This window comes from Nomascus leucogenys, chromosome 12, assembly GCF_006542625.1.
Source record: "Nomascus leucogenys isolate Asia chromosome 12, Asia_NLE_v1, whole genome shotgun sequence".
NCBI lineage: Eukaryota > Metazoa > Chordata > Mammalia > Primates > Hylobatidae > Nomascus > Nomascus leucogenys.
The window spans coordinates 5,457,639-5,482,517 of NC_044392.1; the positions used below are offsets into that span (position 1 = coordinate 5,457,639).

Below are 24,879 nucleotides of genomic sequence, written 5' to 3' on the forward strand. Positions count from 1 at the left end.
GGGGTGTGAGAGAGAAGGACGAGAGGGAGGGAGGAAAGGAGGGACAGAGGGACAGAGGGACAGAGAAAGTCAGGCCAACTTGGCTTCAGAGCCTGAACAATCCAGCCACCAAGACCATTCCTCGTTCCCTTTCCACTTCTGCTAGTTTGACAGGTGCAGTTTGGCTCTTCCCAGGGACACTGGAGACCAGGGTGGCCAAAGGGGATGCCAGCTTCCCAGTTCTCATTTGGTTTGACCTTTCAGGAGCACACGAGTGGTCAGTGTGACCGCGCTGGTCCCACCCATCCTTCTGGTACTTTCTCTTTCCTTTGCTGCCACAGGGCTCGTAGTAAAACCTGTGAAGGAACAGCAATCCAAGAAGTTCACTTTTGTTTTCGTTAAATTGACCGACTCACAGCCGAGAAACAGTTTCGATCAATACACCAAACTGTTCAGGAGCACCAGGGTGTACCAGGCCCAGACCCAGGTGCAGAGGAGGTAAGGGTGAGCAAAACAAAGCCCCTGCCTGCAGGGAGCTTGCTGTCTTGTGTTTTGCTGAATGTAAGAGTGACACGTGTAGGTGCCCAGGAGGTATCTGTGCCCTGAACAGAGGCTTAATGGGTGGCGGGACAGGAGTGAGGCTGAACATAGAGACAAGGTCCAGGGCTGAGAGTGGCACTGGTGGGCCGGGAGCGGGGGCACCTCCCAGCAGAGCATCCAGGATGGGTGAGGCATGGGCCAAATGTAATGGGCAAAATCTTTGGACAGTGGCTGCTGGGGCAGGTGTGGAACTGTGAGGTGGAGGAGTGAGGGGCCCGGGGCTGTGCTCTGAAGCACTGCAGAAGATCAGAGCCTTCTCACATCTTGGAGGTGCCCCTCTTGGTCTGTGGACCCCTGACTGGGAAGGGGCTCTGCCTGCACAGACCTTGTTCCTTGAGTGGCCTGTGTGTGGGCTCCTGGACACAGAAGTGTGTCCGCGTGGGTGCTGTGGTGTGCCCGGGGAGGAGCCAGCCTACCTCTAGCTTCACTGCTAGAATGAAGCGCAATCTGCAAAGTCTAAATTTTTTTTCTTTTTTTTAAGATGGAGTCTCACTCCATCGCCCAGGCTTATCTCGGCTCACTGCAACCTCCGCCTCCCGGGTTCAAGCAGTTCTCTGCCTCAGCCTCCTGAGTAGCTGGGATTACAGGCGCCTGCCACCATGCCTGGCTAATTTTTGTATTTTTAGTAGAGACGGGGTTTCGGCATCTTGGCCAGGCTGGTCTTGAACTTCTGATCTCGTGATTCACCCGCCTCAGCCTCCCAAAGTGCTAGGATGACAGGCATGAACCACTGTGCCTGGCCCAAAGTCTAAATTTAAGCAAAGGAAGGAAGGAAGAAAAGGAAGGAAGCCCTTGGCTTCCTATTGAGGAGAGGGAGGGGGAGGGCGGAGCAGGAAGAGGCCTGGCTGGGCCTTCTCCTTCCCTGGCTGCCCTGGATGGGCACATGGGCAGTCTGTCTGGGGCAGCAGGCTCCCCCACCCCAGATGGAGTTCGGCAGAGGATCAATACCCTTAAGCTGCTGTGGTGCTGGGATGCCCCGCTGCCTCCTGCATGCAAGGTCAGGGGCTGGGCCAAGCCAAGCAGGGAGCTCCCACTTGGGCAGCGGGCAGATGCACAGGTCTCAAGAGGCTGCTGGGCGCTTCAGGTTCCCCTCCCCCGCCAAGACAGTGGTGCCGGGTGCCACCTGCTGGCTGCGGGGAGCAGGGAGGGGGCACACTCAGAGCCGCAGGAAGTCAGTTGGGAATCCTGCACCACTCAGCTGGGATGGAGAGGGACGGGGCTGGGTCTCGGCAGGGAAGGCAAGAACGCAGGAGACGCAGGCCACAGTGGTTCCAGATCAGGAAGTTTTATTGCTGACATGCAGGAAGAGTCCCCATGTAGTACAAAAATATGTCTTTATACAAACTTTTTTGTGACTTTTTCCGTTTCTTTACAATAGGACTTCTCTCAGTGTGTGACACCCAGTGAGGGCTGCCCATCCTCCTCTCCTTTGCTTCACCAGAAATGTGATCAGACACATGGCTTGACCTTGGAAGGGCCCAGTCTGTCTGACAGGGCTTTGCAGACCCGGCGGCTATTGCTTTGAAAAGGAGGAGAAAGACCATGCACGGGCAGCAGCCTGGAGGGAGCCGGTGGGCTGCTGAGCGGGGGCTCCGCCGCGACGGGCCCTGGCCCAGCTTCAGGCCCTCACAGGAGGACAGTCAAGGGCTGGGAGCCCTAGGCCGGACTGCATTTCCGCTCCCACAGGAGACTTTTATGAAATAAATATAGAAAAGAGGGCACCCCCCAGCCCCACAGCACAAGACCCTGGCCCTCAGCGCTGGACAGCTGAGACAGACGCAGGCTCGCTGCTCAGGGGGAGTAAGTGCTGGGCTCCAGTGGGCTCCCACAGGCCCACTGAGGCAGAGGCATGAGGCGCCCAAGTGCTGGATGGGGCATGGGGAGAAAGGGGCGTGGGCAGCCCTGCTACTGCTGGCAAGAGGTGGCCCCATTTTTTCCAGATGGGGAAACTGAGGCACAAGGAGGTTTGGGAACTTGCCCAAGGTCACTCACAGTGAGTCAGCTTTTTAGGGGGAGGAGAGCGGCTCACACTCTGGGAAACACAGTCACCTCCCCACTGGGGAGCAGGGCCAGGCAGGAGGGGCCTCAGGGCCCATGACTGCCTGGAGGGGACACTCAGCCTCTCTGAGGACATATGGGGGGGGTAGGCCTCTGGGGAAGGGTCTTTGCTTGGCATCAGGCAGGGCCAAGTCCAGTGAGGGCAAGGGGAGGGGGGCATTCTGGTGAGAACAGCATTTCTGGCAAGACGGGCATCCACTTCAAAATCTCGGCTCAAAAGGGCAGCAGGGCTGTTCTCAAGCCAGGCAGGCAGGGTCCCCCAATCCCTACAGTTCTCCTGAATCCCCCACCACCATGGAGGACACTTGCTGGGGTCTACCGGGAGAGTCACCACATCTATTATGAGGCAAGGGCACTGGGAGATGCCCCCACCATCCCCTAAACACAAGAGTAGGCTAGGAGAGCGTGCAGGCAGCCCCCGCTCACGGCCAGGCCTGCAGCCCAACTCCTGGGCCCCTTCGCATCGGGAATCCACGTGAGCTCGGTACCACGGGGAAGGATGGAGAAGGGAACAGGTTAACACGCGTGTACAGCACCTCAGAGAAGCCACTGAGACGGGAGAGAAACAGCCAGGTCTAGAAAGGCCTCCCATCACCGGCAGCAGAGAGGGCCTGGTGGGCTGAAAGGGGACAGGGGCTGGCAGGAGGGGCTTCCCTGCCCGGGGGTGAGGAGGGAGCCCACGTGTGGGCTGTGGACTCCTTGCTGTCCAGCCAGGCTGCGGGCAGGGAGTGGCCATGGGCTGAGCCACCTCGAGATGGGAGAGAAGTTGGTATGGTAAAAAAATAAATATATTTGAGTTCCGCTTAAGATGAGGTGAAGGTTTTCCAAAGCTTGGACTGAGGGGCCTGGGTCAGAAGGAGAGGGACGGAAAGAGGCTGTGGCAGGGGCCTGGGAGAGCAGGGAGGAGGGGACGCTCGCTCTGGGGCCTGCAGCGAGCTGCACTTTCAGCTTATTTGGACTGTGGGGAGCAGCGCCCCAGGTCAGTTGGTGGCCGCTGGGGAAGGCCCTGGAGTGGGTGAGCAGGCTCCCTCCTCCCTCTCACTCAGTCTAGAGACAGCATGGTTAAAGAGACAGAGGTAGATTAAAACATCATGATTAAAAGCAGATTAGTTATCTAGGCTTCTCAGATTTAAAAACCAAACAATCGAGCAATCATCCCAAAAGGTAGCTTCGTGGTACCTCTGCAGACCCCACGTGTGACCTGGGCTGTCCCTGTCCCTGCCCTGTCCCTGTTGCGACCCGGGAGAGTCCAGCACTACAGGGCCCAGCCCTGACAGCCATGCCTTTGGCTGGGGCTGGAAGAAGTGGCAGCAGTGCTGGTGGCCCCGGCTGAGGCTGTTATTTCCGCAGGTAGCGCTGCGCCAGGATGGCCGTGTCCAAGGAGGTCATGGGCTGTGCGTCGTGGCCCAGCCGTCGCACCGGTGGTGCGCTGCCGAACTGCCGCTTGGGCACCCAGCTCCGGGCGTCGTGGATGGAGCTCTTCTCCTCGGCCAGCAGCAGCTGCTGACGCATGTAGTTCTCAAACTCGTACTGGGAGCACTCCTCCGTCACCTTCGCCTTTGAGGCGGGGAGGGTGGGAAGGAGACAAAGATAAACCCAGATGAAGGCAGCGCAGCAGACAGGAGGGCGGGCAAGAGTGCTGGCAGCCTGGCTCCTGCAGTCACCCTTCCAGGCACCACACCCTCAGGCCTCAACGTGGGGGGCAGGAGTGGCGCTGAGGGTGGGTCCCTGACCCCCTCCAGCCAACCTGCACTCGCCTTGCAGGCCGCCCTGCAGACCTGGGACTGACGCAGACTCACGCTTCCTAACTCACTGGCTGGCGTGAGAGTTCACTTTCCCTCCGAAGCCTTAGCTGTCTGCTCCTCACAAAGGTTCTCTGAGCCCTGAGGTGGCTAATGCACGTCAAGAGGTACGAGCAAGCCCTGAGCTGGGGTCTCAGCACGTGGGGGAGCCATATACACAGGGCCCCATGCTGAGCTCCCTGGGATGGTCTAGGCAGATGGTAACAGAAGCTGAAGTGGTGTCCCCGCGCCAGTCACCACAGAAGACAGCAGGGCTTCGGGATCAGACTTGGGTTCAAGGCTTAGCTCCACTACTTCTAAGCTGTGTGGCTTTGGGAAAGTCCTCTCCAACCCTGCTTCCTCTTCTGTAACATGGGGCTAAGAACACAGGCCACGCAGGCCCGCAGTGAGGGCTGAATGAGGTGCCCTCGGGGTAGGCACTCACTGCGGGCTAGTGATGATGATTTTAGCCAAACAGCGAAAGGGTGGAAGCTGGAGGTGGGTAGGGATTGGAACTCTCTTTCCTCGGGGTCCAGGAGGCTCTGGGAGGCTCTCCCAGGCACGGCCCCTCCTGGTCCTACCTGCACACCGCTCACTGTGGAGCTCCAAGGTGGGCCAGGGAGGGAAGGTCCTTCCAATATCCAAGGCCCAGCAATGCTGTTGCTTGGCCAAGCCCTGCCCTCCAGGGGGCACCCTAAGATCAACTGCCCTCTGCTGCCTGGTGCCCAAGTCTCTGCCCCCACCCTAGGCCCAACACTTTCTCCAGTGCAGGGAATGGGGACGAAAGAAATAGGGAGACATGAATCATCTGAAAAATGAAAAGCAGGAAGGGTGAGAGAGAACTCTGAGTCAGAGGGGCAGAGAAATGTGACTTGGGCAGCAGGAGGAAGCTGAGAGGGCTGGCCTGGGCCACTTGGGCGCTGGCTCCAGCTCGGCTGTCTCACAGGTCTCTCTGGCCAAAGATCTCCAGCTACACCAAGCCCAAGGCAGGCCCCAGGCAGCCCAGGCTGAGGACTGAAGTCTCCCTTTCCCGCCCCAAGGCTGGGGAAGAAGACCAAGGAAACCCTGTGGCCTGCGGGGAGCTGCCACCTCTGCCCTCGCCCTGCCTGCCCCCAGAAGCCCGTCCCTTGGGGCTGGGTAATGGCCCATCTGCCCTCCCCAACTCACCTCCTGGGAGCTATCCGCACTGCTCATTTGGTCATCGATGTCAGGAACCACTTGCAAAGGCCCACTCAGAGATGACAGGGACTGCCTGCAGGGAGGCAGACAGGTCAGGCTGGCCCCAGAGAGACCAGGTCCATTGATCCCAGACTTAACTGGAGTCAGACACACCTGGGTTGTGTTCCTGCCATGACAGACTGCTTCTCTGAGCCTCAGTTTTCTTATGCCATAAAGGGGGACAATTTCTCCCTTACAGGTGGTGGTGAGAACCCAGTGAGGCAATGCCCGCCCCCCGCTGGCAGGGCCTGGGTAACTATGGCAGCCCATAGTTGCTCAACCTTCAGTTCTGCCTATGCCCTCCCAATCTTGCCCATGCAGAGAATCCGGAAATCTGACTCTACCTGGCAGAGAAGCAGGCTGACTACTGGCTGCTTTTCTGGGTAGGATAGGCAGAGGCCCTGAGGACACAGCCTTGTGCCCGGTCAAGTGCCTGTCCACTTACCACGAGGCAATGATGGCACTGAGGGCCTCCAGGACGTCGGCAGCGGCCAGGCGCTGCTGGGGGTCAAGGACCAGCAGCTTCCGGATGAGACACACGGTGTTCTCAGAAACCCGTCCATCCCTGAGGCAGGGAGTTGGGGAGGAGGGCTCAGTGGGTGGTGCTGGGTCTGTGGCCAGGATGCCCAGGCTCACTGTGCCGTTTCCCCGCCTTGAGCCCATCAGGCTGGCTGCCCCCCGCCCCCGGGAGACAGGACTCACTCAGGGATGGTGTACTCGGCAGCCTTGATCTTGCGGAAGAGCTCCTGCGGGATGCTGTCGTAGAAGGGGAACTGGCCATACAGCATGGTGAAGAGCACCACGCCCAGGGCCCACATGTCACTGGGCTTGCCACGGTATGGCCGGCCTGCGGGCACACACACACCACACTCAGTCTCCAGGCCACAGCACCACCGCGGCTCACCAGCCTGGAATCCCACCCAGGACCCTCCACCTGCCACCCTCACTCTCGGTCCCCCCAGAGCCGTCCTCTGAGCTCCTGCCCGTGCTCCCTGCTCCCCTGTTCCTCAGGATGTGCCTCTCCTGACCCCCAAGGAGAGGGCTCACTCAGCACCTGCTCACAGCACCTGCCCTGCCTGGCCAGATGGCGAGCCCCTGGGAGCCAGGCCTGGGTCTGCAGCCCCAGCACCCAGCACAGCAGCTCACAAGCAGGGGGTCAAGAACGCTGGCACAGCAGATAACTAGCTGGCTCCAGATGAGCTGGCCGCTCCGCCTGTCACCATCCCCACACCCTGCCTGCCTCCTTCACAGCCCAGATGACCACTTGCAGGTCCCCTCCTTTGTCTACTTGTGACTCCCCGTCTCCCCTCTAGAAGGAAAGTTCTCAGGTGCAGGTGCCTCCCTGTGGTGTTCACTGCTGAGCCCCAGTGCCCAGCACGGACCCAAGTATTTGCTAAATGAAGGCTGTCCACTGAATTCACCTCTCTGTGAGAGTCTCCTCATCTGTAAAGCGAAAAGGAGCAGAAATCTAACTGAACACCCGCTTCAGGACATCACTGGAAGAAGCACTTTTATTTCACTAACTGTGCTCCACAGCTTGAGCACACTGCGGCCCGGTGATCTGCTCTGTCCAGGGCCACATGGCTGCTCAGTGGGCCCACATCTGACTGTCAGGCCCTGCTGCTTGCCTGCTTTCAGGGCAACCTGTCCACCCACCCAGCAGCAATACAGCACCTCCCATGTGCCAGCCATTGTCTGACCCACTCCCCCAAATGCGAAATATGAAGACTACTGGAGCGTTTGAAAGCCCTTGGCCCTGCCCACTCCTTGTGATGCACCTTCTGGTACACCAGCAGGCTGTGGCAGCCTGGACCCCAGAACACAACTCCGTTCTCCGTGGGCGTGGAAGAGATGCTGCCAGGCACCGTGGCGTCATCTCCCTGGGCGACCAGGGCCCAGTGAAGGGCAAGCAGTTTCACCGGGAGAGGGTGTGCCATGTGTGCATGGCAGTGCCATTACAGGCCTCAGCCTGCGTCTTCAGAAGGTACCACGGCACCTTCAGGATGGCACTGCCGCCTACCACAGAGGGCTGCTGTGGGGAATAAGCACCTGCCCTGGCTGGTATAGCAGGTAGTTCCGTGGAAGACGAGCTTCCCCAAGCTCTTTCCAGGCTGTGTCATCCTTGGCTCTTTCCAGGGCCCAGTGCCAAAGAGCAGCTGCGGTGACTGTGTGGCTGACCCCATGGCTGACTCGAGGACAGCCCCCTTTTCCTAGAACTTGCTCCACCAAGTGGGGTTGCCGGTACAGAATCTATTACTTGTACCACCATTCTTAGCTCTGTCTGGCTCCAGAAAAGGTGCTGCCTCTCCTCCCGTGTCCGGAAGCTGCTTCCTGTTGAGCTGTCCCGTTGGCTTAGGCAGGAAGGATCTGCTTCCAGGACCTGCGTAGGGTTCCCTCAGCCCGAGCCTCTGCCCTGACCTGGAGGTATGAATGGCCCCTCCCCAGACAAATTCGCTGGGAGCCTGACCTGGGCAGGCGACCTTCCCTGGGCTTTGGCTTCTGAGGGGACACTGTACCCGCAAGCTTCCCTTTCAGCAATGATCATGACAGACACTAGGTTAACGGCATTACATATATATATATATAATTTTTTTTTTTTTCTGAGACGGAGTCTCGCTCTGTCGCCCAGGCTGGAGTGCAGTGGCGCGATCTTGGCTCACTGCAAGCTCCGCCTCCCGGGTTCACGCCATTCTCCTGCCGCAGCCTCCCGAGTAGCTGGGACTACAGGCGCCCGCCACCACGCCTGGCTAATGTTTTGTATTTTTAGTAGAGACGGGGTTTCACCGTGTTAACCAGGTTAACCAGGATGGTCTCGATCTCCTGACCTTGTGATCCGCCCGCCTCAGCCTCCCAAAATGTCGGGATTACAGGCATGAGCCACCGCGCCTGGCTGGTTAAGGGCATTATTTAATCCCTCAGGTACTACTACTGCCATCCCTATTTTATAGATGAGAAAACGGAGGCCCAGAGAGGTCTGTAACTTCCTCAAATTCACACGATTATTAGCCAGACTATTACCTCCATGAGGGCCAGACCAGGTCTGCCTTTTCACAGCTCCATGCCTCATGCCCATGCTGGGCATGTGGAGAATAAATGAAAGGGCAGAGCTGGGTCCAAAACCCACATGGTAGGGCTGGTACTTCAGCTTCTAACCCAGGAGGGAGGAGGCTGAAGTCAGAAGGAGATTGGAGGCTGTGATCATACAGCTGGTTCAAAAGCAAGGCCAGAATGAGAACCCAGGTCTCTGGTCTCCCAGCCAAGGACTCTCTCTGATTCAGTCAGATTCCTTTGTTTCATCCTCCAAGACTGGCACAAGTCTGGAAGAGCCAGAAGGATAGGCTGCTGGCAACAGCAGGGAGGGCCACAGAGCCTCAGACTGCAAATGAAGGCCACTCTAGGCTGGTGCTGCAAGAGAGGAGTCCCAACCAGGGCCAGCCCCCAGCCCGAGCCCTGCAAACAGGCACAGCCCCACTCACAGGCTGGGTGGAGGGAGGAGCCTGGCTCTATCTCCTATGGGGATGCTTTGGGGATTACTGTGAAGGGTGCCAGACTGTGCTGGGCCACGGGGGTGGTGCCCCAGGAGTTAGGGTTATACCCCTGGCACCCAGTTCCCTCTAGCAGAAGCTGTAGTGACTCTAACCAAAACCCCCAGGTCTGGGGAATGGTGCTACTGTCTTTGCACATGGGCAGCCCTGGGGACAGGCCTGGCTCTCCAGCAGAAGCGGCAGTTGGGGGAGCCTCCGAGGGAGTTCTAAGTGCTTGTATTACAGCAGCCTGCTCACCAGGATATGTGTGAAGACCTGGGACGAGGCTGGCTCTGCCACTGCACGGAGAGGGTGCACTCGTGTGGGGTGGGGATGAAGGATCTTGGAGACGACCCCAAGTTCTCCATGTTGGAGGGATGGGAGCTGGTGTAAGCCCCGGTTCCCTAAAGAATTTGGGTCAAGGACAAGGGGGAAAGAGAAAGCAACAGAGTTGACAGTGAAAGAGTTGGGAGAATGGGCTTTAGTGGGAGGCAGCCCTGGGGCTGCGCCTCCATTTTCCAGTTTACTATTTATTAGCTATGACTTTGGACAAGAGATATCATCTCTCTGAGCCTCAATTTCCTCCTCTGTGAAAAAAGGACAAGATAGATATTGGCCTCACAGAGTAGCTGTGTGGTTTAAACAGATAATGCGAGTCACGCTCAGCACAGTGTCTGGAACTTGGAAATCAGATCAGTGGGCAGTAACTTTATGAGTTTTTTTTTTCTTTTTTTTTTTTTTGAGATGGAGTCTCGCTCTGTTGCCCAGGCTGGAGTGCAGTGGCGCAATCTCAGCTCACTGCAACCTCCACCTCCTCGGTTCAAGCGATTCTCCTGCCTCAGCCTCCTGAGTAGCTTGGATTACAGGCAACCACCGCCATGCCTGGCTAATTTCTGTATTTTTAGTAAAGACAGGGTTTCGCCATATTGGCCAAGCTGGTCTCGAACTCCTGACCTTGTGATCTGCCTGCCACAGCCTCCCAAAGTGTTGGGATTATAGGCATGAGCCACCGCACCCAGCCTGTGAGTTATTTATTTGTTTTGTGTATGATCTGTCTCATCCTCACTAGAAAGTCAGCTCCACGAAGGCAGCAATGTTTGTCTACTTTGTTCCCTGTTGTCTCCAAAGTGTCTAGAACAGAGCTTTTGGCCTGGGTGGCCCTCAGCAAACAGTAACAGAATGAATGAACACAGACGGAGTGAGGGCTCTGAAACGCAAACTCACAGTGGCACACTCAGTTAAGAACTGTTCAGTGGCTTCCACTCGCACTTGAAGTAAAGGATGATGTCTCTTAAAGAGGCCTATGTCAGGCCTTGCCTCATCTGGCCCCTGCGCACCTCTCTGGCTTCCCCTTGAACCAGGCTCACTTTCTGAGCAGCTTGCAATTGCTCCAACGTGCTGTGCTGCCTCTGGGACCCTCAGCCTCAGCCCAGTCACACACACCCAGGGAATTCCTAGTTCCCCTTAAGATTATAGCTCAACTGTCCCCTCGTGGGGAAAGTCCTCCAAGCACCCTTCATCCACTCTCACAGCAATCCCGTTCCTCCCTAGCACTAATCTCAGAGGAATTAAACATGCATTCATGTTACCATTACGTCTTCTACCTCCAACAGACCAAACATTTTGTATGGGGAGGGACAGTACTGGTCTGGGCCCCCAGTGAAGCCCCAGCACCTTGCCCAGGGCCTGCCCACAGATTTGCTGAGTGGATTGTCACAGAGCCTGGCTGTATTGAGCTTAGAGGCCCACCGTCTGGCACACACACGTACCGCTGAGCACGTCGGGACTGATGTAGGCAGGGCTCCCTCTCTGGTCCTTCAGCAGGTCCCCCTCGCTCACCAGATGCTTCCCGAGGCAGAAGTTGGTGATGGTTATCCGATGTGTCCTAGGAGTGGGAGACAGAGTGAACAAACCTCGGTGTCTATAGCAATAGGCACAAGATACGTGGGCAGGGCACACCTCTCTGGGCCAACCCCCAATCCTGAACAGTAGGAGGTGGGCTTCTTCTCGTCAGAGGGTGAAGCAGCTGCCCCGACCCCCTCTCCAGGGAGCAGAGCAGAGGAATCAGGCCCCAGACTTTTCTGGCCACCAGCTGAGCTGTCCCAGCAGGGATCGGCTTCTCTCCCAGGTACCTGAGTGTTGCACAGGCCATGCCTGGACCTGCTGCCCTGGCTGAATCTCGGGGTACAGCTTAGGGCTTAGAACAACTTTCAGAGATTTCTCAAAAACAGCCTCATGTAATATTCCAGACTGGGAGTGATCTGAGATTTAGTTCAATTTCCTCATTCACACATGAGGAAAAAGAAGTCCAGCAGAGGTGAGTGACTCCACCTCGGAAGGTGACCCAAGGGCTGGCCCCGAGCCACCTCCGCACCATGGAGCATGTCAGTTCTCACTTGGCCCCACAACCACCGCAGAGGAAGAAACTGACAGTGGCCAACCAGGGGAATTTTCTAACTGTCCTGTTTCAGATGATACAACAAAGGCACAGGGAAGTGAAAGGACTTGGCCAAGGTCATGCAGCTGGTGAGCAGAAGAGCAGGATCCAAGCCCAGGTCTGCAGGGCCCCAGACCTGTGCACACAACCGACAGCTGCCTCATGCCCAGATGTGTCCCTGGGAAGGGCCCCAGGCCCCGAATGACTTTTCCTTCTGTTCCATCAAAGCTGACTCATCCCTTACCTCGTACTTGTGACTCTGCCCTGGCTAGAACATCACAGACCCTCCCTCTGAAAGGTGTGGGGCAGGGCAGCTTTGGGCTCTGATCCTTTGGAGAAAACTCACATATAGAAAAAGGAAGTGCCCTGAGAGGACCCTTACACCTTACACCACACCGGGGGCTGGGAGGGTGGGCAGGCCCTGTCTAAGAGGCCTGGGTAAGGTTTCCTGGCCCACTGGGGCAGGCAGTGAGGAAGGGTGCCTCTCTACCCAACTGCTCTGCTCCTGTGTTGGCTGGCTGGGTGGAGAAGCTGGGGGAGAAGCTGGGGGGAGAATCTGGGTGGAGAAGCTGGGGGAGAATCTGGGGGAGAATCTGGGAGGACAGCAGGAAGGAAAGCTCCATGGGGGCCTTGGGCTGCCTCTCTCTACAATCAATTCTCAGAGTTCTCAGAGGCACAGGGCATGTGTGGCTGCCGGTGGATTTCCCCAGGAGCTGCGTCCAGGAGGCTCTAAGAGCCCTCGGTGATCTTGGGGAATTCTGCTGGCAAACGGCTTGATGCAAAACAAAGGCCAGCCTGTCCTCTGGATTTCCCATGGAAACGCCAACTCCAGCGCCTACACAGGTCCGCCCTGTCAGCTGCCATAGGAATCTGACTGGTGGCCCGCGGACGGCTAGAGCCTGAGCGCACAGGTGAAGGGTCACTGCGAAGGGTCACTTGCACGTCAAGGAGTGGACTGCTCTAGCTCTGAAGCTCCAGTACCGCTGCCCTGAATATGGGGCTGCTCAGGCCTCTTGTCCAGAAGGTTCCCACAGAGCAGAGGCACTGAGGGTTTTCTCCCCTGGTCAGAGATGGCTGCGGAAGCTGAAAAGGCATCCTGTGGGTCTCTGAGGCTCAAGACGCTGGGAGGAGGACAGCTCAGGAGAGAGTACAGTGGGTTTGGGAGTCAGGTTCCCAGTCCTGGCTCTGCCACTTCCTTGCTGTGTGAATCTCTTGCTAAACCTCAATTTCCTCATGTGTACAACAGTGAAATCCTAGCACCGAACTCCATAACTGGGTCAGGATTCAGCAAGATAAGATAAGCTCATGGAGGGCACTTAGCCCAGTGCCTGGCAAATAGTAGAAGCTGGTGTTGTCCTCTCATCCCCGATGGTTGGCACACCTGGTAGGAAAGACTCCGTCTTGGAGGCGGTAGGGGAGAGGTGCCATGGTGTGACAACAGGCCCTGGAGAGCACATGCCAGTGTGGCTGAGCTTTCAACTCAACACTGCTGGTGGGACTTTCCCGCCCTCTGCCAGGGCACGGGCAGGCACAGCTGAGGCTCTGCAGGGCTGAGCGGCAGGCGCACTGGAGTCTCTCCACAGGAAGCGGCGCGGGCAGCTCCAAGTCCTCCTGAGGTTTGGAAACACTCCCCTGCCCCACCACCACCCAAGTGGGAGGTGCATGGCTCCCTGGGAGTCCCAGACCCCCTAGTCTGGTCCTGACAGGAGGGGGCAAGGGCAGAGTGGGACGGAGGGAGGGGACGTGCGTCAGTAGGATCGGCTCTGAGTGAGTCACGCTTTAGCTATGGCCCTCTGGGCGGCCACAGCGGTTTTCTCCTTTTCTAGGAACTTGGTATGTTGCTTGCCTACCAGAAAGAAAGGAGGAAGCAGAAAGACCCCACAACACCTCATATAACCCCAGAAGAGGATTTCGAATTTCGATCCTTTCAAAATCCAAAGCGGGGTGAACTCGTCGTTGCAGCTGCCTTGCCAACACCTCCCCCTGTCTGCTCCTTGGAAGCTCTTTGCTCTGCTGAGAAGGGCTCCAGCTGGTCCGCCTGCTGCTCCAGTGGAGTTATAGCCTGGCATGATGGGTGGGAAGGAGCTGGAGTGGGCTGGAGCTCCTTCAGGTCAACTGAACGAGGTGAGAGTGGGGCCCCAGAGCGGAGGCTGTGCCAGAGGACACACACGGAGCAGCGAGTCTCTCTGCACCACACTACCCTGCCCCTCTGGAGCGCCCATGACTCAAGTGAAAGGCAGCCAGAACCTCTGTCTGCCCCAAGACACAAAAAGGGGCATTTATCAGATCCAGGAAGTATAACCAGGACACTGGGTATGAGTGAGGCATCGGCATTCTGCACCCTGAGGAGCACGCACTCACACTCACACTCACAGCAGAGCTGCTACAGCCACGCCGGCGTGTGCAGGGAGGTGCGACCCCTTGACTATACTCCCAGGACCAAGGGGGCCTGGAGAAGTGAGAGTTGGAAGCAAATCCCCCAGTGACACAAACGGCCAGGAGTGCTGGTGTGGTTAGCAGGCATGAGCCCGGCACGTTCCCATGACAACCCCGGGATGTTCATTTAGAGCCAATGAATGGCTGCTGTGGAAGGCCTGGGAGCTCTCTAGTCCAGCTGGAGGGGACATGGGCTCTGCGGCCAAATGGATTTAGGAGCCCAAAAAATATGCTCTCTCTTTGTGAACAGCAAGCCTGTAGTCCACAGCAGGATGGGACCGGCCCAAGGCCCCAGAGAGGGCCAGGGACCCAATTTCCCAACTTTATGACAACTGGCTCTCCACAGCCCAGGGCTGGTTTGCTCGGGGCTCCCCACCACCTCCTCTCACGATGCAGAGCTACGGCTGGGGACCGCTGGGCCCTCACCAGGGGTGTCCTCGTTGGCCACGCAACATGCAGCTGGCCTCATCTCCAGAGACGTGGGCCCCTGGGTCCTGCTCTCCTGTCTCTCAGCCACAGGCTCTCCAGTCCCGGCTAGATTAGCATTGGGGTGTGCTTGTGGTGCGCCAAACCCCATCATATTAGGTGGCCTCACACCCACGTATTTGCATCTCAGGCCAATCTTCCCAGGAGGCCAGGAGGACCTTCACTTTCACAGGTGAGGAAACGGAAGCTCAGAGAAGTGCCTGGTACCTCAGTATATGAGTTCAATCCATAAGTAACCAAACGACCACACTCTCACGGTCTCCAAGAGAACGAGGAGGTGGCACTGGGAAGTGAGCCAGGTCTGACCCCCTTGTCAGTGCTGCTTCCGTCCTCCCCAGCTCACTCACTCAGCCAGTCCAGGGTTCAAGCAGCTCTGGAATTTCCTGTTTCCCTCCCTTCCCCTTGCAGAGCATAGCAGGGCAAGGTTCTCATCCCTTCACTTTCTCAGCCTGACAAATCCCAACTCATCCTTCACCAATCGACTCAGGTGGCAGCCACTGTCCCTCCACATGCCCCTTGCCCTCTGCACGCTGGTCCTCCACACATGATACCATCTCCTGGGCAGTACCCCATCAGAGGGTGGGCTCCAGAGAGTAGTGGCGACCACTGAGTTTCTGTCTGCAGCCCCAGCACCAGGCGGTGCTAGTCGAAGGATGGAGAAGGCTTAGCCGCTGAGGTGCACAGCATCGTCCCAATGGCCTCTCAGGCTGGAGCTATGGGATCTGGAGCCCCCAGCAGTAATTCCCCATCAGTTGAGATGGGGCACAAGGCAATGCCCCCTCCCCGGAGGCCCACCTCCAGGCAGCTTCTTTTCCTCTGACCACTGTGGCTTTGGCCTCTTTAGAGGACAGTGGGCCTCGGGCCCCTCCTGGGCTGGGCTGGCCACATCATGGAATGAATCACCCACCACAACACTTCTGCTGTGAGATTCAGGCTGCCTTTGTAAGCCCTCCAACCTGCTCAACGCCGAGTTGAGAGGTGAGGGAGGGAGGCTCAGAAATAATGGGTGGGGGCGCAGTGGGGGAGATGTGCCCTTCTCAGCCCTGCATTTTGAGGATCGTGGTAGCCCACAGAGTGGGCCCACTTCCTGCTGGTCCTGGGTTCCTACATGGTTGGTGGTCCTTCCAACATGGTGAGACAGTGGTAGCACTGTCCCAGATCACTCCAAAGAGGCCCAGGACCCTCTGTCGAGGCGGGATGACAACCTGAACCCAGGGCCGCGCTTGGTCTCCCTCTGCTGCTGGTTCCCCAACAATGTCGGGGTGGGCCGCCAGATCCCCTCCAAGTCTAAGGCATGCTCGCCCTGCTGCTGAGACAGCTGGTCGTATTTTACAGGTAACCACTCACAGCTGCGTCCCTCTCCAGGAGGCCCTCTTAGCCAAAAGAAGCTGCCTTGCCTAAGGGAATGTCCCTCCCTAAGGACAGCAGACATTCAGTGACTGATTGCTGTGGGGGCACAAAGGCCATGCGTGGGCCATCTGCAGGCCATCCCACTCTCGAGTTTTTCAGGCTGAGGCCCTGCTGGGACTTCACTGCAGTTCAGCTTCTCCCTCTGCCTAATTCCACCCCCTCACCCTGAGAGCACTTCACAGTAAACCTTCTGCACGTAAACCTCAGAGTCTGTTTCCTGAGGAAACTGACCTATGACAAGGCCTCATTTTGCTCATTCCTTCACCCCATTTGTCCATTCAAAAAATATATATTTTTTTGTAGAGATGGGGTCTTCATTATGTTGCCTAGGCTGGCCTCAAACTCCTGGGCTCAAGTGATCCTCCCGCCTCAGCCTCCCAAAGTGCTGGGATTATAGGCGGGAGCCGCCACGCCTGACCATTTAGTCCATTTTTACAGTAATTTTCTGCGTACCCACTAGGAGCCAGGCGTGACAAATAAATGCACCAGGGAGGAGATCTAAAGTTCTTCCCAGAGCTCCCTTTCTGTGGCTCAGAACTCCCAGTCTCAGCACGCCCCCAATCCCCACGCTCATCCCGTCCTCCGAGCCCTGGGATTCCTGGAGGAAGTGGGTTGTTTTGAGTCGGAATCCTCACGAGGACACTGCCGGGCACTGGAGAGTTGCAATGTGTAGCCCCCCCCAGCCCCGGGGTAACTGTATGGATGAAGAGACAGGGATCTTACCTCTTGTTGAGCACCATGTTCCCCAGCTTCAGGTCTCTGTGCACAATATTTTTCTGTAAAACAACAGGTGTATGGTTTATATTGTCAATGTGAGACGTGGGGTCAGGGCCCACCTCTCCAGGTGTTCGAGAAGGTGGGAAAAATTCTATGATGTGTCTCTTTAGGCTCCGAGCACAGGCAGATCAGGACAGTTCTAAGCTCGCATGACCTACGCATCTGGATGGGGAATGAATGTGCATCTAGTCAGTGTCTCCCCATCTGTGGCAGCTTCTTTAGCTCTTTCTCCCCTCAGGGCAGTGGCTGGTGGGGAAAGTCACTCATTTTTTTCCCTCCATTAGACATTCCATGGACAGGATGGATCTGGGGGTTAGGGAGGAGGTGTCATGGCTTTGTGACTAAGTACCACAGGCTTGGCCCACAGAAGCGGTGCACCGGGAAGAGGCTCAGGCTCTCCTATCCTTTGTCCCAGTGTGCCTGACACCTCTAATCCTACAAAAAGCTCAGATGTGCTGTAGTTGCTTTGGTGGGTATCTCACTGTCATCACTACATGGGGGTGGACACCAGGCCTCTTAACTGATGGGGAATTACCACAGCTGGGCTGCAGGTCAGCCCTCACCAGGAAGGTGGCCTGCAGGGTGGCACTGTGCCTCACTCTGTGCACCTGCCATTCAGTCACTCTTCTTTTGGACACTCCCAGCTGCAAAGCACACCTGGGTGCACAGGACAGAGCTGCCTTCCGCTCAGCAGCAGCAAAGGTGGCTTTCTGTGGCCAGAAGGCGCGGCAGCAGGGTGTGGCCTCACCTGGTGCAGCGCCTCCACCACGCGGACCACGTCGTAGAAGATGACCACAGTCTCCCTCTCGCTGAGCCTCTTCTCCTTGATGACGTAGTGCTGCAGGTTGATGAGGTCAGCGGTCTTGTCGCTGAAGTCATGAGCACAGAGGCAGTCCAGGACGAGGCAGATGCGCTTCTTCATCTTCTTAACCATCCGGCTGGATTCTGTGTCCTCAACGATTTCACAGGTGCGGTCCTGGGAGGCAAGGGGGCAGCGCACGGCTTGGCTGTGAACTTGGCAGGGCCAAGGCCAGGGCCTGGGACTCTCCTCTGGAATTGGACACTCACACCAGTGAGGGAGCCTGGAATTAGCCTGCAAGTGCGGGCCATAGAGGACTGAGGCCCGGGCAGCCTAGACCATGGGGCGGCTCAGCCCTGTGCAGCCTAGTGTGTGCCAAATGCCAGGACCAGCAAGAGGCTGAAGCTAAAACATCTCAGGTGGAGGCTTAATGCTTTGATCATAATGCAAAGGATTCAGATCACGTCTGGGCATTTAAAGCCCAAGGACCCTCTTAGCCCAGTGCTCAAGCAGCAAAAATGGGAATCCTCCCTCCATGGCACCCAGATTCCAGTACCACCAACAGAACCCCCTTTTGATGTCTAAGATGGTGGAAGTTAGAAAGAGGTCAATCTTGGCAGGCTCCAGAGGCCACACAGGTTCTGTGTGTCCAGGACACCTGTTTTCCTCAAGTGACTTCCTGCTTTCCTCTTTTCTCAGAAAAGAGGACTGTCGGGACGCAGTATTCCCGACAGTCACATGATGGCTAAGAGTGACTCTGACCTCAGACTGCTGGGTTCAGGCCTCAGACACCTTGTCTTAGCTATGGGACCTGGGGCAGTTTGCTTACCCTCTCCAGGTCTCTAGTTCCTCACTGGTAAAAGGGAGCTAGTAATCCCTCCCTCACAGCCCAAGAGAAGTAAATAAGACAATCCATGTCCTGTGCTTAGGTCCTGCACTGCCAGGGCTCAGGAAGTGGGTACTGCCACCAATGTTGTGGCTGCGAGATGGACACAATGGTAGCAAACTCTAGACCCATTTTCCTTGCTGAAAGGTATTTCGAGTAAGACAAAAAACAGGTACAACCTGGGGACTTCATCTGACCAGCTTGAGGAAGTCCTTGGTGTCATGCGGGGTAGACTGACTGTCCCCTCTGGGGAACTCCTGAAGGACTGAATATCCACATTTCTTCTTTTTCTTTTTTTTTTTTTGTGAGACAGAGTCTCACTCTGTTGCCCAGGCTGGAGTGCGGTGGCGTGATCTCGGCTCACTGCAGGCTCCGCCTCCCAGGTTCACGCCATTCTCCTGCCTCAGCCTCCCGAGTAGCTGGGACTACAGGCGCCCGCCACCAGGCCCGGCTAATTTTTTGTACTTTTAGTAGAGATGGGGTTTCACCGTGTTAGCCAGGATGGTTTCAATCTTCTGACCTCGTGATCCGCCCGCCTCAGCCTCCCAAAGTGCTGGGATTACGGGCGTGAGCCACCGTGCCTGGCCTCCACATTTCTTCTTAAGAGCAGGACCACACCTCCTATTTGCTTTTCCTAGCACAGTGTCTGGCACACAGACAGTACACTAGAAACACTTCTGATCACCCAGGTTCTCTCATCCAAAATGACATGAACTAAGGCCAAGCTTCTGAAGATATCAGAGACAAAATACCAAGAAACCACAATCACCCTCAATTTGATTTCATGTTTATGGGGATACTCTAATTTTTGGAGTTGCCTAAAAATACTCTGAGTCACCTCTAATTGCAAATCTAAGAAAAAAGACCTTGGTGGGGTGTATACATGGGGGTGAGAAGTGCTTTCCATTTGTTTTATTTCAGGAACTCAAGCTGACAAGGAGTTTTTATTGCCTGAACAGCAATGATGATGACAGCGTTCCAGCAGCAGCTTGGTGCTTGACACAATCTCATTCATCGTCCCAAGCACTACTGGAGGTAGGTACTGTTATCACTATCCCCATTTTATAGATGGGGCATCTGAGGCCTAGAGACCTTAAGTGACTTGCCCAAGGTCATACTAGCTGAATCCAGGACTGTCAGCATCAAAATGTGACTGCTCTCTCTGGCACCGTGCTGCCTCTCAAACAGCAGGTCTGTCTTAGCAAGAGCTGGTCCTGGCCAGCAAACGGCTGAGGGCTCAGTGGATGCTCAGCTGAGGAATGGGGCTGTTCCCAGGCCTGTGAAGGAGGCCTCCCGGTCATTCTGAACCCAACTCTTCATTTCTGGAGACACAACTTCAGTGCTGCCCCAAGAATGGTTCTTGGCAGGTACACACTGTTAATCAATACCTTTCCTAAGGGACCTGGCCACCTGCCCTTCCACCTGCTCAGGCATTCAGTTTGCCCAGCAAATAAATGTCTCAAAAAAAAAAAAAAAAAAAAAAGGCCAGGTGCAGTGGCTCACGCCTGTAATCCCAGCATTTTGGGAGGCCGAGGTGGGCGGATCACGAGGTCAGGAGATCGAGACCACGGTGAAACCCCGTCTCTACTAAAAATACAAAAAATTAGCCGGGTGTGGTGGCGGGCGCCTGTAGTCCCAGCTACTCGGAGAGGCTGAGGCAGGAGAATGGCGTGAACCTGGGAGGTGGAGCTTGCAGTGAGCTGAGATTGGGCCACTGCACTCCAGCCTGGGCGACGGAGCAAGACTCCACCTCAAAAAAAAAAAAAAAAAAAAAAGACAAGGGCCCTTTTGAGACAGAGTCTCGCTCTGTTGCCCAGGCTGGAGTTCAGTGGCACAATCTTGGCTCACTGCAACCTCTACCTCCCGGGCTCAAGCAATTCTCCTGCCTCAGCCTCCCAAGTAGCTGGGACTACAGTTGCGTGCCGCCATGCCCAGCTAATTTTTGCATTTTTAGTGGAGACGGGGTTTCACCTTGTTGGCCAGGATGGTCTCGATCTCCTGACCTTGTGATCCACCCACCTCGGCCTCCCAAGGTACTGGGATTACAGTTGTGAGCCACCGTGCCCGGCGTGGGCCCAGGTGTCTTTAAGTGACTTCTTGCTTTCCTCTTTTCTCAGAAAAGTGGCTCTTCAAAGAAAGCCTGGCTGCTGTTAAGATGCAAACTGTGTGCATTCCTGGCTAGGCTATAACCATCCCCAGAGGAGCACAGCTAGTGTGGCCCAGCCTGACTTCCAGCCCAGCCCAGCCCAGCCCACCCCCGCTGGAAGTCCTGATGTACCTAGCATGGCAGGGACACCCAAGGGTCACGTGAGCTGCTCGTATGGCTGTGGCCCCAGCAAGTGGCAGCCCCCAGAGCCAGCCAGAGGTGGGCACGAAGGGTGAGGGGCAGGCCGCTCACCTGGAAGAGGCCGTGGTGGTGTACCACGCCGTCCTGCGTGTGCAGGAGAGACAGCAGCGAGTACTCGGTGTGCAGCAGCATCTTGCCCTGCCGCTCCTCCTGGCTCTCTATGCCTTGGTCCCCCCTCTCCTCCAGGGTCAGGATCTTTAGGAAAGCATAAAAAGAAAACCAAACCCAGAACACCTCACTTTACACAGCAGAACGACCAGAACGGGGGAACATGACATTTGTGCACAACGCACACACAAACACACCAAGTGAAATCGTTTTTCTTAATATGATGGCGATGTAATTTATGCACAGACAAAACTCTTTAAATCAGAAGTTGTTCTGAGGGAGACTGTGAACTTGATTGCTTCTCGGGAAGAAACGGCGCTACTCTTGTTCACAGTGACGCAGGTGTGAAGGTGGAGGAGGGAGGAGTGGGTTGGCATGACAGGCCCTGTTCCTGAGGCACCCTCACCCCCATGTCTCACTTACCTTCAGCTGATAGAAGTCATCCGTGCCATCTTTCCTCGCCAAACACTGCACAATGCTTGGCACCGGTGAGTTGCCCAGACGGGGACCTACGGCACAGAGAGCTGCTGGTCTACTTTTCAGAAGCCCTGGCGGTCATGACGCCAGGTCACCACGTGGTCTTTTACTAGACCTTCTATTCAGGAGGGCACCACAGCTCACGTGCACTGGACCGACCCTCCAAGGTCTCCTGGTGGAGAGTTTTCAAGGTCTCCCCTCCAAAAATAGAGGGGATTGTGTGCTCTGCCTGGAGCACGTCCAGCTTTTGCAGACACATTTCCCAAAGAGAGGTTTTCAACCCTGGGCGCACGCTGGAATCTCTAGGGAGCATCTATTAAAAACAGGAGATCCAGGCTGGGTGCGGTGGCTCACACCTGTAATCCCAACACTTTGGGAGGCTGAGGTGGGAGGACTGCTTGAGCCCAGGAGTTTGAGACCAGCCTGGGCAACATAGTGAGACTTCTTCTCTACAAAAAATAAAATATTGGCCGAGCATAGCGGAGCATACCTGTAGACCCAGCTACTTGGAAGGCTGATGTGGGAGGATCGTTTGAACCCAGGAGGTTGAGGCTGCAGTGAACTGTGTTTGTGCCACTGCACTCCAGCCAGGGCAACAGAACAAAGCCCTGCCTCAAAAAAATCAACAAAACCCAAGAGATCCTGGATCCTCTGAAGAGCAACTTCAGGTGAGGAGCCAGGAAACTAGAGCTGCAACAGGTTCCCCGGTGATTCTGATACAGCCATCTGGCCCCTGTTCAAGTGCCAGCTTTGGGGACCTTCTGTACTTCTGGAGATGCACAATGCTCACTGTTCCGTGACAGCGCCTTGCCCGAGCTTTCAGAGTGGAAATCTGATGCCACAGTGCCACTGCTGCGTGAAAAACTCTTAACAAAGCTCCGCTGCTGTTTTCCTTTTTACCAGTGAAATGTTCAGAGACCCACTGCTCTTAAGATACCATCCAAACGCCTTTGTCTGGTCCCCAAGGCCTTGCATGATTCCGTTCCTGCCCACCTTTCTAACTGAGGATGTTCCATTCCCTGTCCCATGCCGTACTCCAGCTCCTAATGTTGGGCCCCTAGTTCCCAACATGGTAAGCCCTTTCCTGCCGCTGGGCCTCTGCAGTGCTGTTTCTTCTGTCTGCAATGTTCTTCCCCAGCTTTTCCCACAGTTGCTGCTTCTCCTCAGGTGTCAGCTCACATGGTGCTTCCTCATAGACAGGCCTTTCTTGCCTGCCCTACCTACGGGCCCTTCTCATCTCACGTCATCGTGGAACTTCCTTCAAGGCACTTGCACCACCAGTGATGACTGGCGAGTTGTTTACTCTGCTTCTGTGTTTCTCTGTGAGGGCAGGAACTTGTCTGTCTTATTCACTGCTGCATGCCTGGCAAACAGCACAGGCCTGGCATGTAGTAGGTACACACCATTAACTATGTACTGAAGGACTGGAGCTGGAACTATCCTGTGCCTATAACTCCAAAATGCTGTCCCAAAGTAAAACTCACGCCCGGTCTCCGGCCGCAACCCTGGCTATAAGCAATTTGGACTGCTGGTCCTTATGCATCATGCAGAAATGCTCTGCGGCTCCTCTGGCCAACTGCCAACACCTGTGCCAGGATTTCTGTGCCAATCTAAATAAATTTGGGGGGGCTATACAAAATGCTTTGTGAAATTATGCCATCCAAGAATGGCATAAAGCAGTGCCTTGAATGATAGATCTTGGGTTTTCATTTTATTTTATTTCATTTTATTTTATTTTTTTAGAGACAGAGTCTTGCACCGTTGCCTAGGCTGGAATGCAGTGGCATGATCACGGCTCACTGTAACCTCAAACTCCTGGGCTCAAGTAATCCTCCTGCCTCAGCCTCCCAAGTAGCTAGGACTACAGGCATGTGCCACCACGCCCAATTAATTTTTATACTTTTCTTGTAGAGACGGGATCTCACTATGTTGCCCAAGCTTGCGAAGTCTTGAACTCCTGGCCACAAGTGATCCTCTCACCTCGGCCTCGCAAAGTGCTGGGATTACGTAAGGGAGCTATTGCACCTGGCCAGAGCTTGGGTTCTAATGCAGCTAATGACTTCTAATGGGTGTGCTTCCTGTGGGCACATCAACATTCTAGGGGCACACATAGGATTCTCTAGGGGGAGAGTTGGAGCCTAGCAATTGGCTAAGGCTGATCTAAGGCCGGTATGGCTAAAACACTGACAGCCCCTGGTACAGAGTGACCCAAGGCTTGGGTCTTCCACTGATATAAACATACTCCATTTCAAGTAGTGAAGCTAGGGACCAGGCCTGGGGCAGGGCAGGACCACACGCTACTGTGGGTAGGCCACCTCACTCTGATGTCTGTAGGTCAGATCACGTGAGCCAACGTGCCCTGCCCCTGCCTCCCAGCCCACCCATTTTTCCCAAAGGTCAGAGGCTTACCCAGGATGAATGGTCCAGCTCTCTTTGCATTATTTCCAGAAATCCCACTTCCTAGAGCCTTGGCCCTGGCCGACGTTTCCCCAGCTCCTCTGTCTGATGCTCTCCGCTTCATTCTCAGCTCTGGATAAGACAGAAAGACCCCTTCTCACTGAGTAAGTCAGCAAGTTTCCTTATGCTAACCCAGCCTGCAGGTCTTTGACTTGGGATGCGTCACACAGCTGCCGCTGCTGCTGTTCCGCTGCAGCCGCCACCTCCTCCTGCTCCCAGAGGAGCATCCAAGGCTCCAAGTGACAAAGAACCACAGCTCCTTTACTTGGGATTAATTAGATACTAAAGGTGGACATCCTTTAAGGCAGGATATACAGGGTACAGAGGCGGGGAGCCAACACACCACCACCACCAAGTGGCCAGTTAAATTCAGAGAGGAGAAAACTGGGCTTTGCGCAGATGCTAATACCAAACAGAGCCCCAAGAGACTACCACAGAGACAGAGAGGAGAGCCAGACCCATCCAGCTGAACCCCAGCCCTGAGGCGAGCAACTATTCCCAAAGTGAGACCTGCCCTCCAAATACCTACAGCCTAATGACCCGAGGTGCCCATTCCTGGCCCGTATCTGGACAGTGGGCCCCAGAAATGGAATGCTTGTTACATGAGGCCTGGGGGCTTCTTACGCCCACGGAGTTTGATGACTACAGCCCTGAGAACCCCTCTCCCCATCTTTCCTTGACTCTCTGGTTCTCTCCGATGAAAGAACGCCCCAAGTTGTCAATGGCAGAGTTTACTTTCTCTTCCCTCATAAACTCAAACTTTTCCTGAATTACTTTTCAGAAAAAGAAAATTCATTGTGTATCTAAGGATCAGTTAAAGAACACTACTGAAGATCACTGAGCACTCTGATTTGCCTGATAATCCCGAGATCCTCCTGCGTAAAAATGAAAGGCGGACATTGGGGCCAGAGGCTAAAAGACACCTCTGGACACAGATTAAAAAATAACAGATAAAAACACAAAAGAGGAGTTGTTTCTTCCAGCTCTCCAAAGTCAAACACCTTGGCAAAGCAGGGTCCGGTGGGGGGACAAGGAAACAGATGTGTACAGACGAGTTCCACATGGGGAAGGTCAGGGTCACAGGATGCCCAGTGTGGGC

General features: G+C 55.7%; 1 protein-coding gene across 2 annotated transcripts in view; it reads right to left on the minus strand.

Moving 5' to 3' along the window:
• Positions 1-1,845: 1,845 nt before the first annotated feature.
• Positions 1,846-24,879, minus strand: part of STK40 (serine/threonine kinase 40) — a 46,533-nt gene continuing 23,499 nt past the window's right edge. For both annotated transcript variants that reach the window (XM_030823437.1, XM_030823438.1), the window contains exons 2-11: positions 23,733-23,852; positions 21,270-21,355; positions 20,790-20,933; positions 17,455-17,682; positions 16,653-16,705; positions 10,930-11,045; positions 6,339-6,483; positions 6,082-6,201; positions 5,586-5,670; positions 1,846-4,194 (exon numbers count right to left, since the gene is read on the minus strand). In XM_030823437.1, coding sequence (XP_030679297.1) covers positions 3,976-4,194; positions 5,586-5,670; positions 6,082-6,201; positions 6,339-6,483; positions 10,930-11,045; positions 16,653-16,705; positions 17,455-17,682; positions 20,790-20,933; positions 21,270-21,355; positions 23,733-23,844 — 1,308 coding nt within the window. In that variant the 5' untranslated portion in view covers positions 23,845-23,852 and the 3' untranslated portion in view covers positions 1,846-3,975. The remainder of the gene's footprint in view (positions 4,195-5,585; positions 5,671-6,081; positions 6,202-6,338; positions 6,484-10,929; positions 11,046-16,652; positions 16,706-17,454; positions 17,683-20,789; positions 20,934-21,269; positions 21,356-23,732; positions 23,853-24,879) is intronic.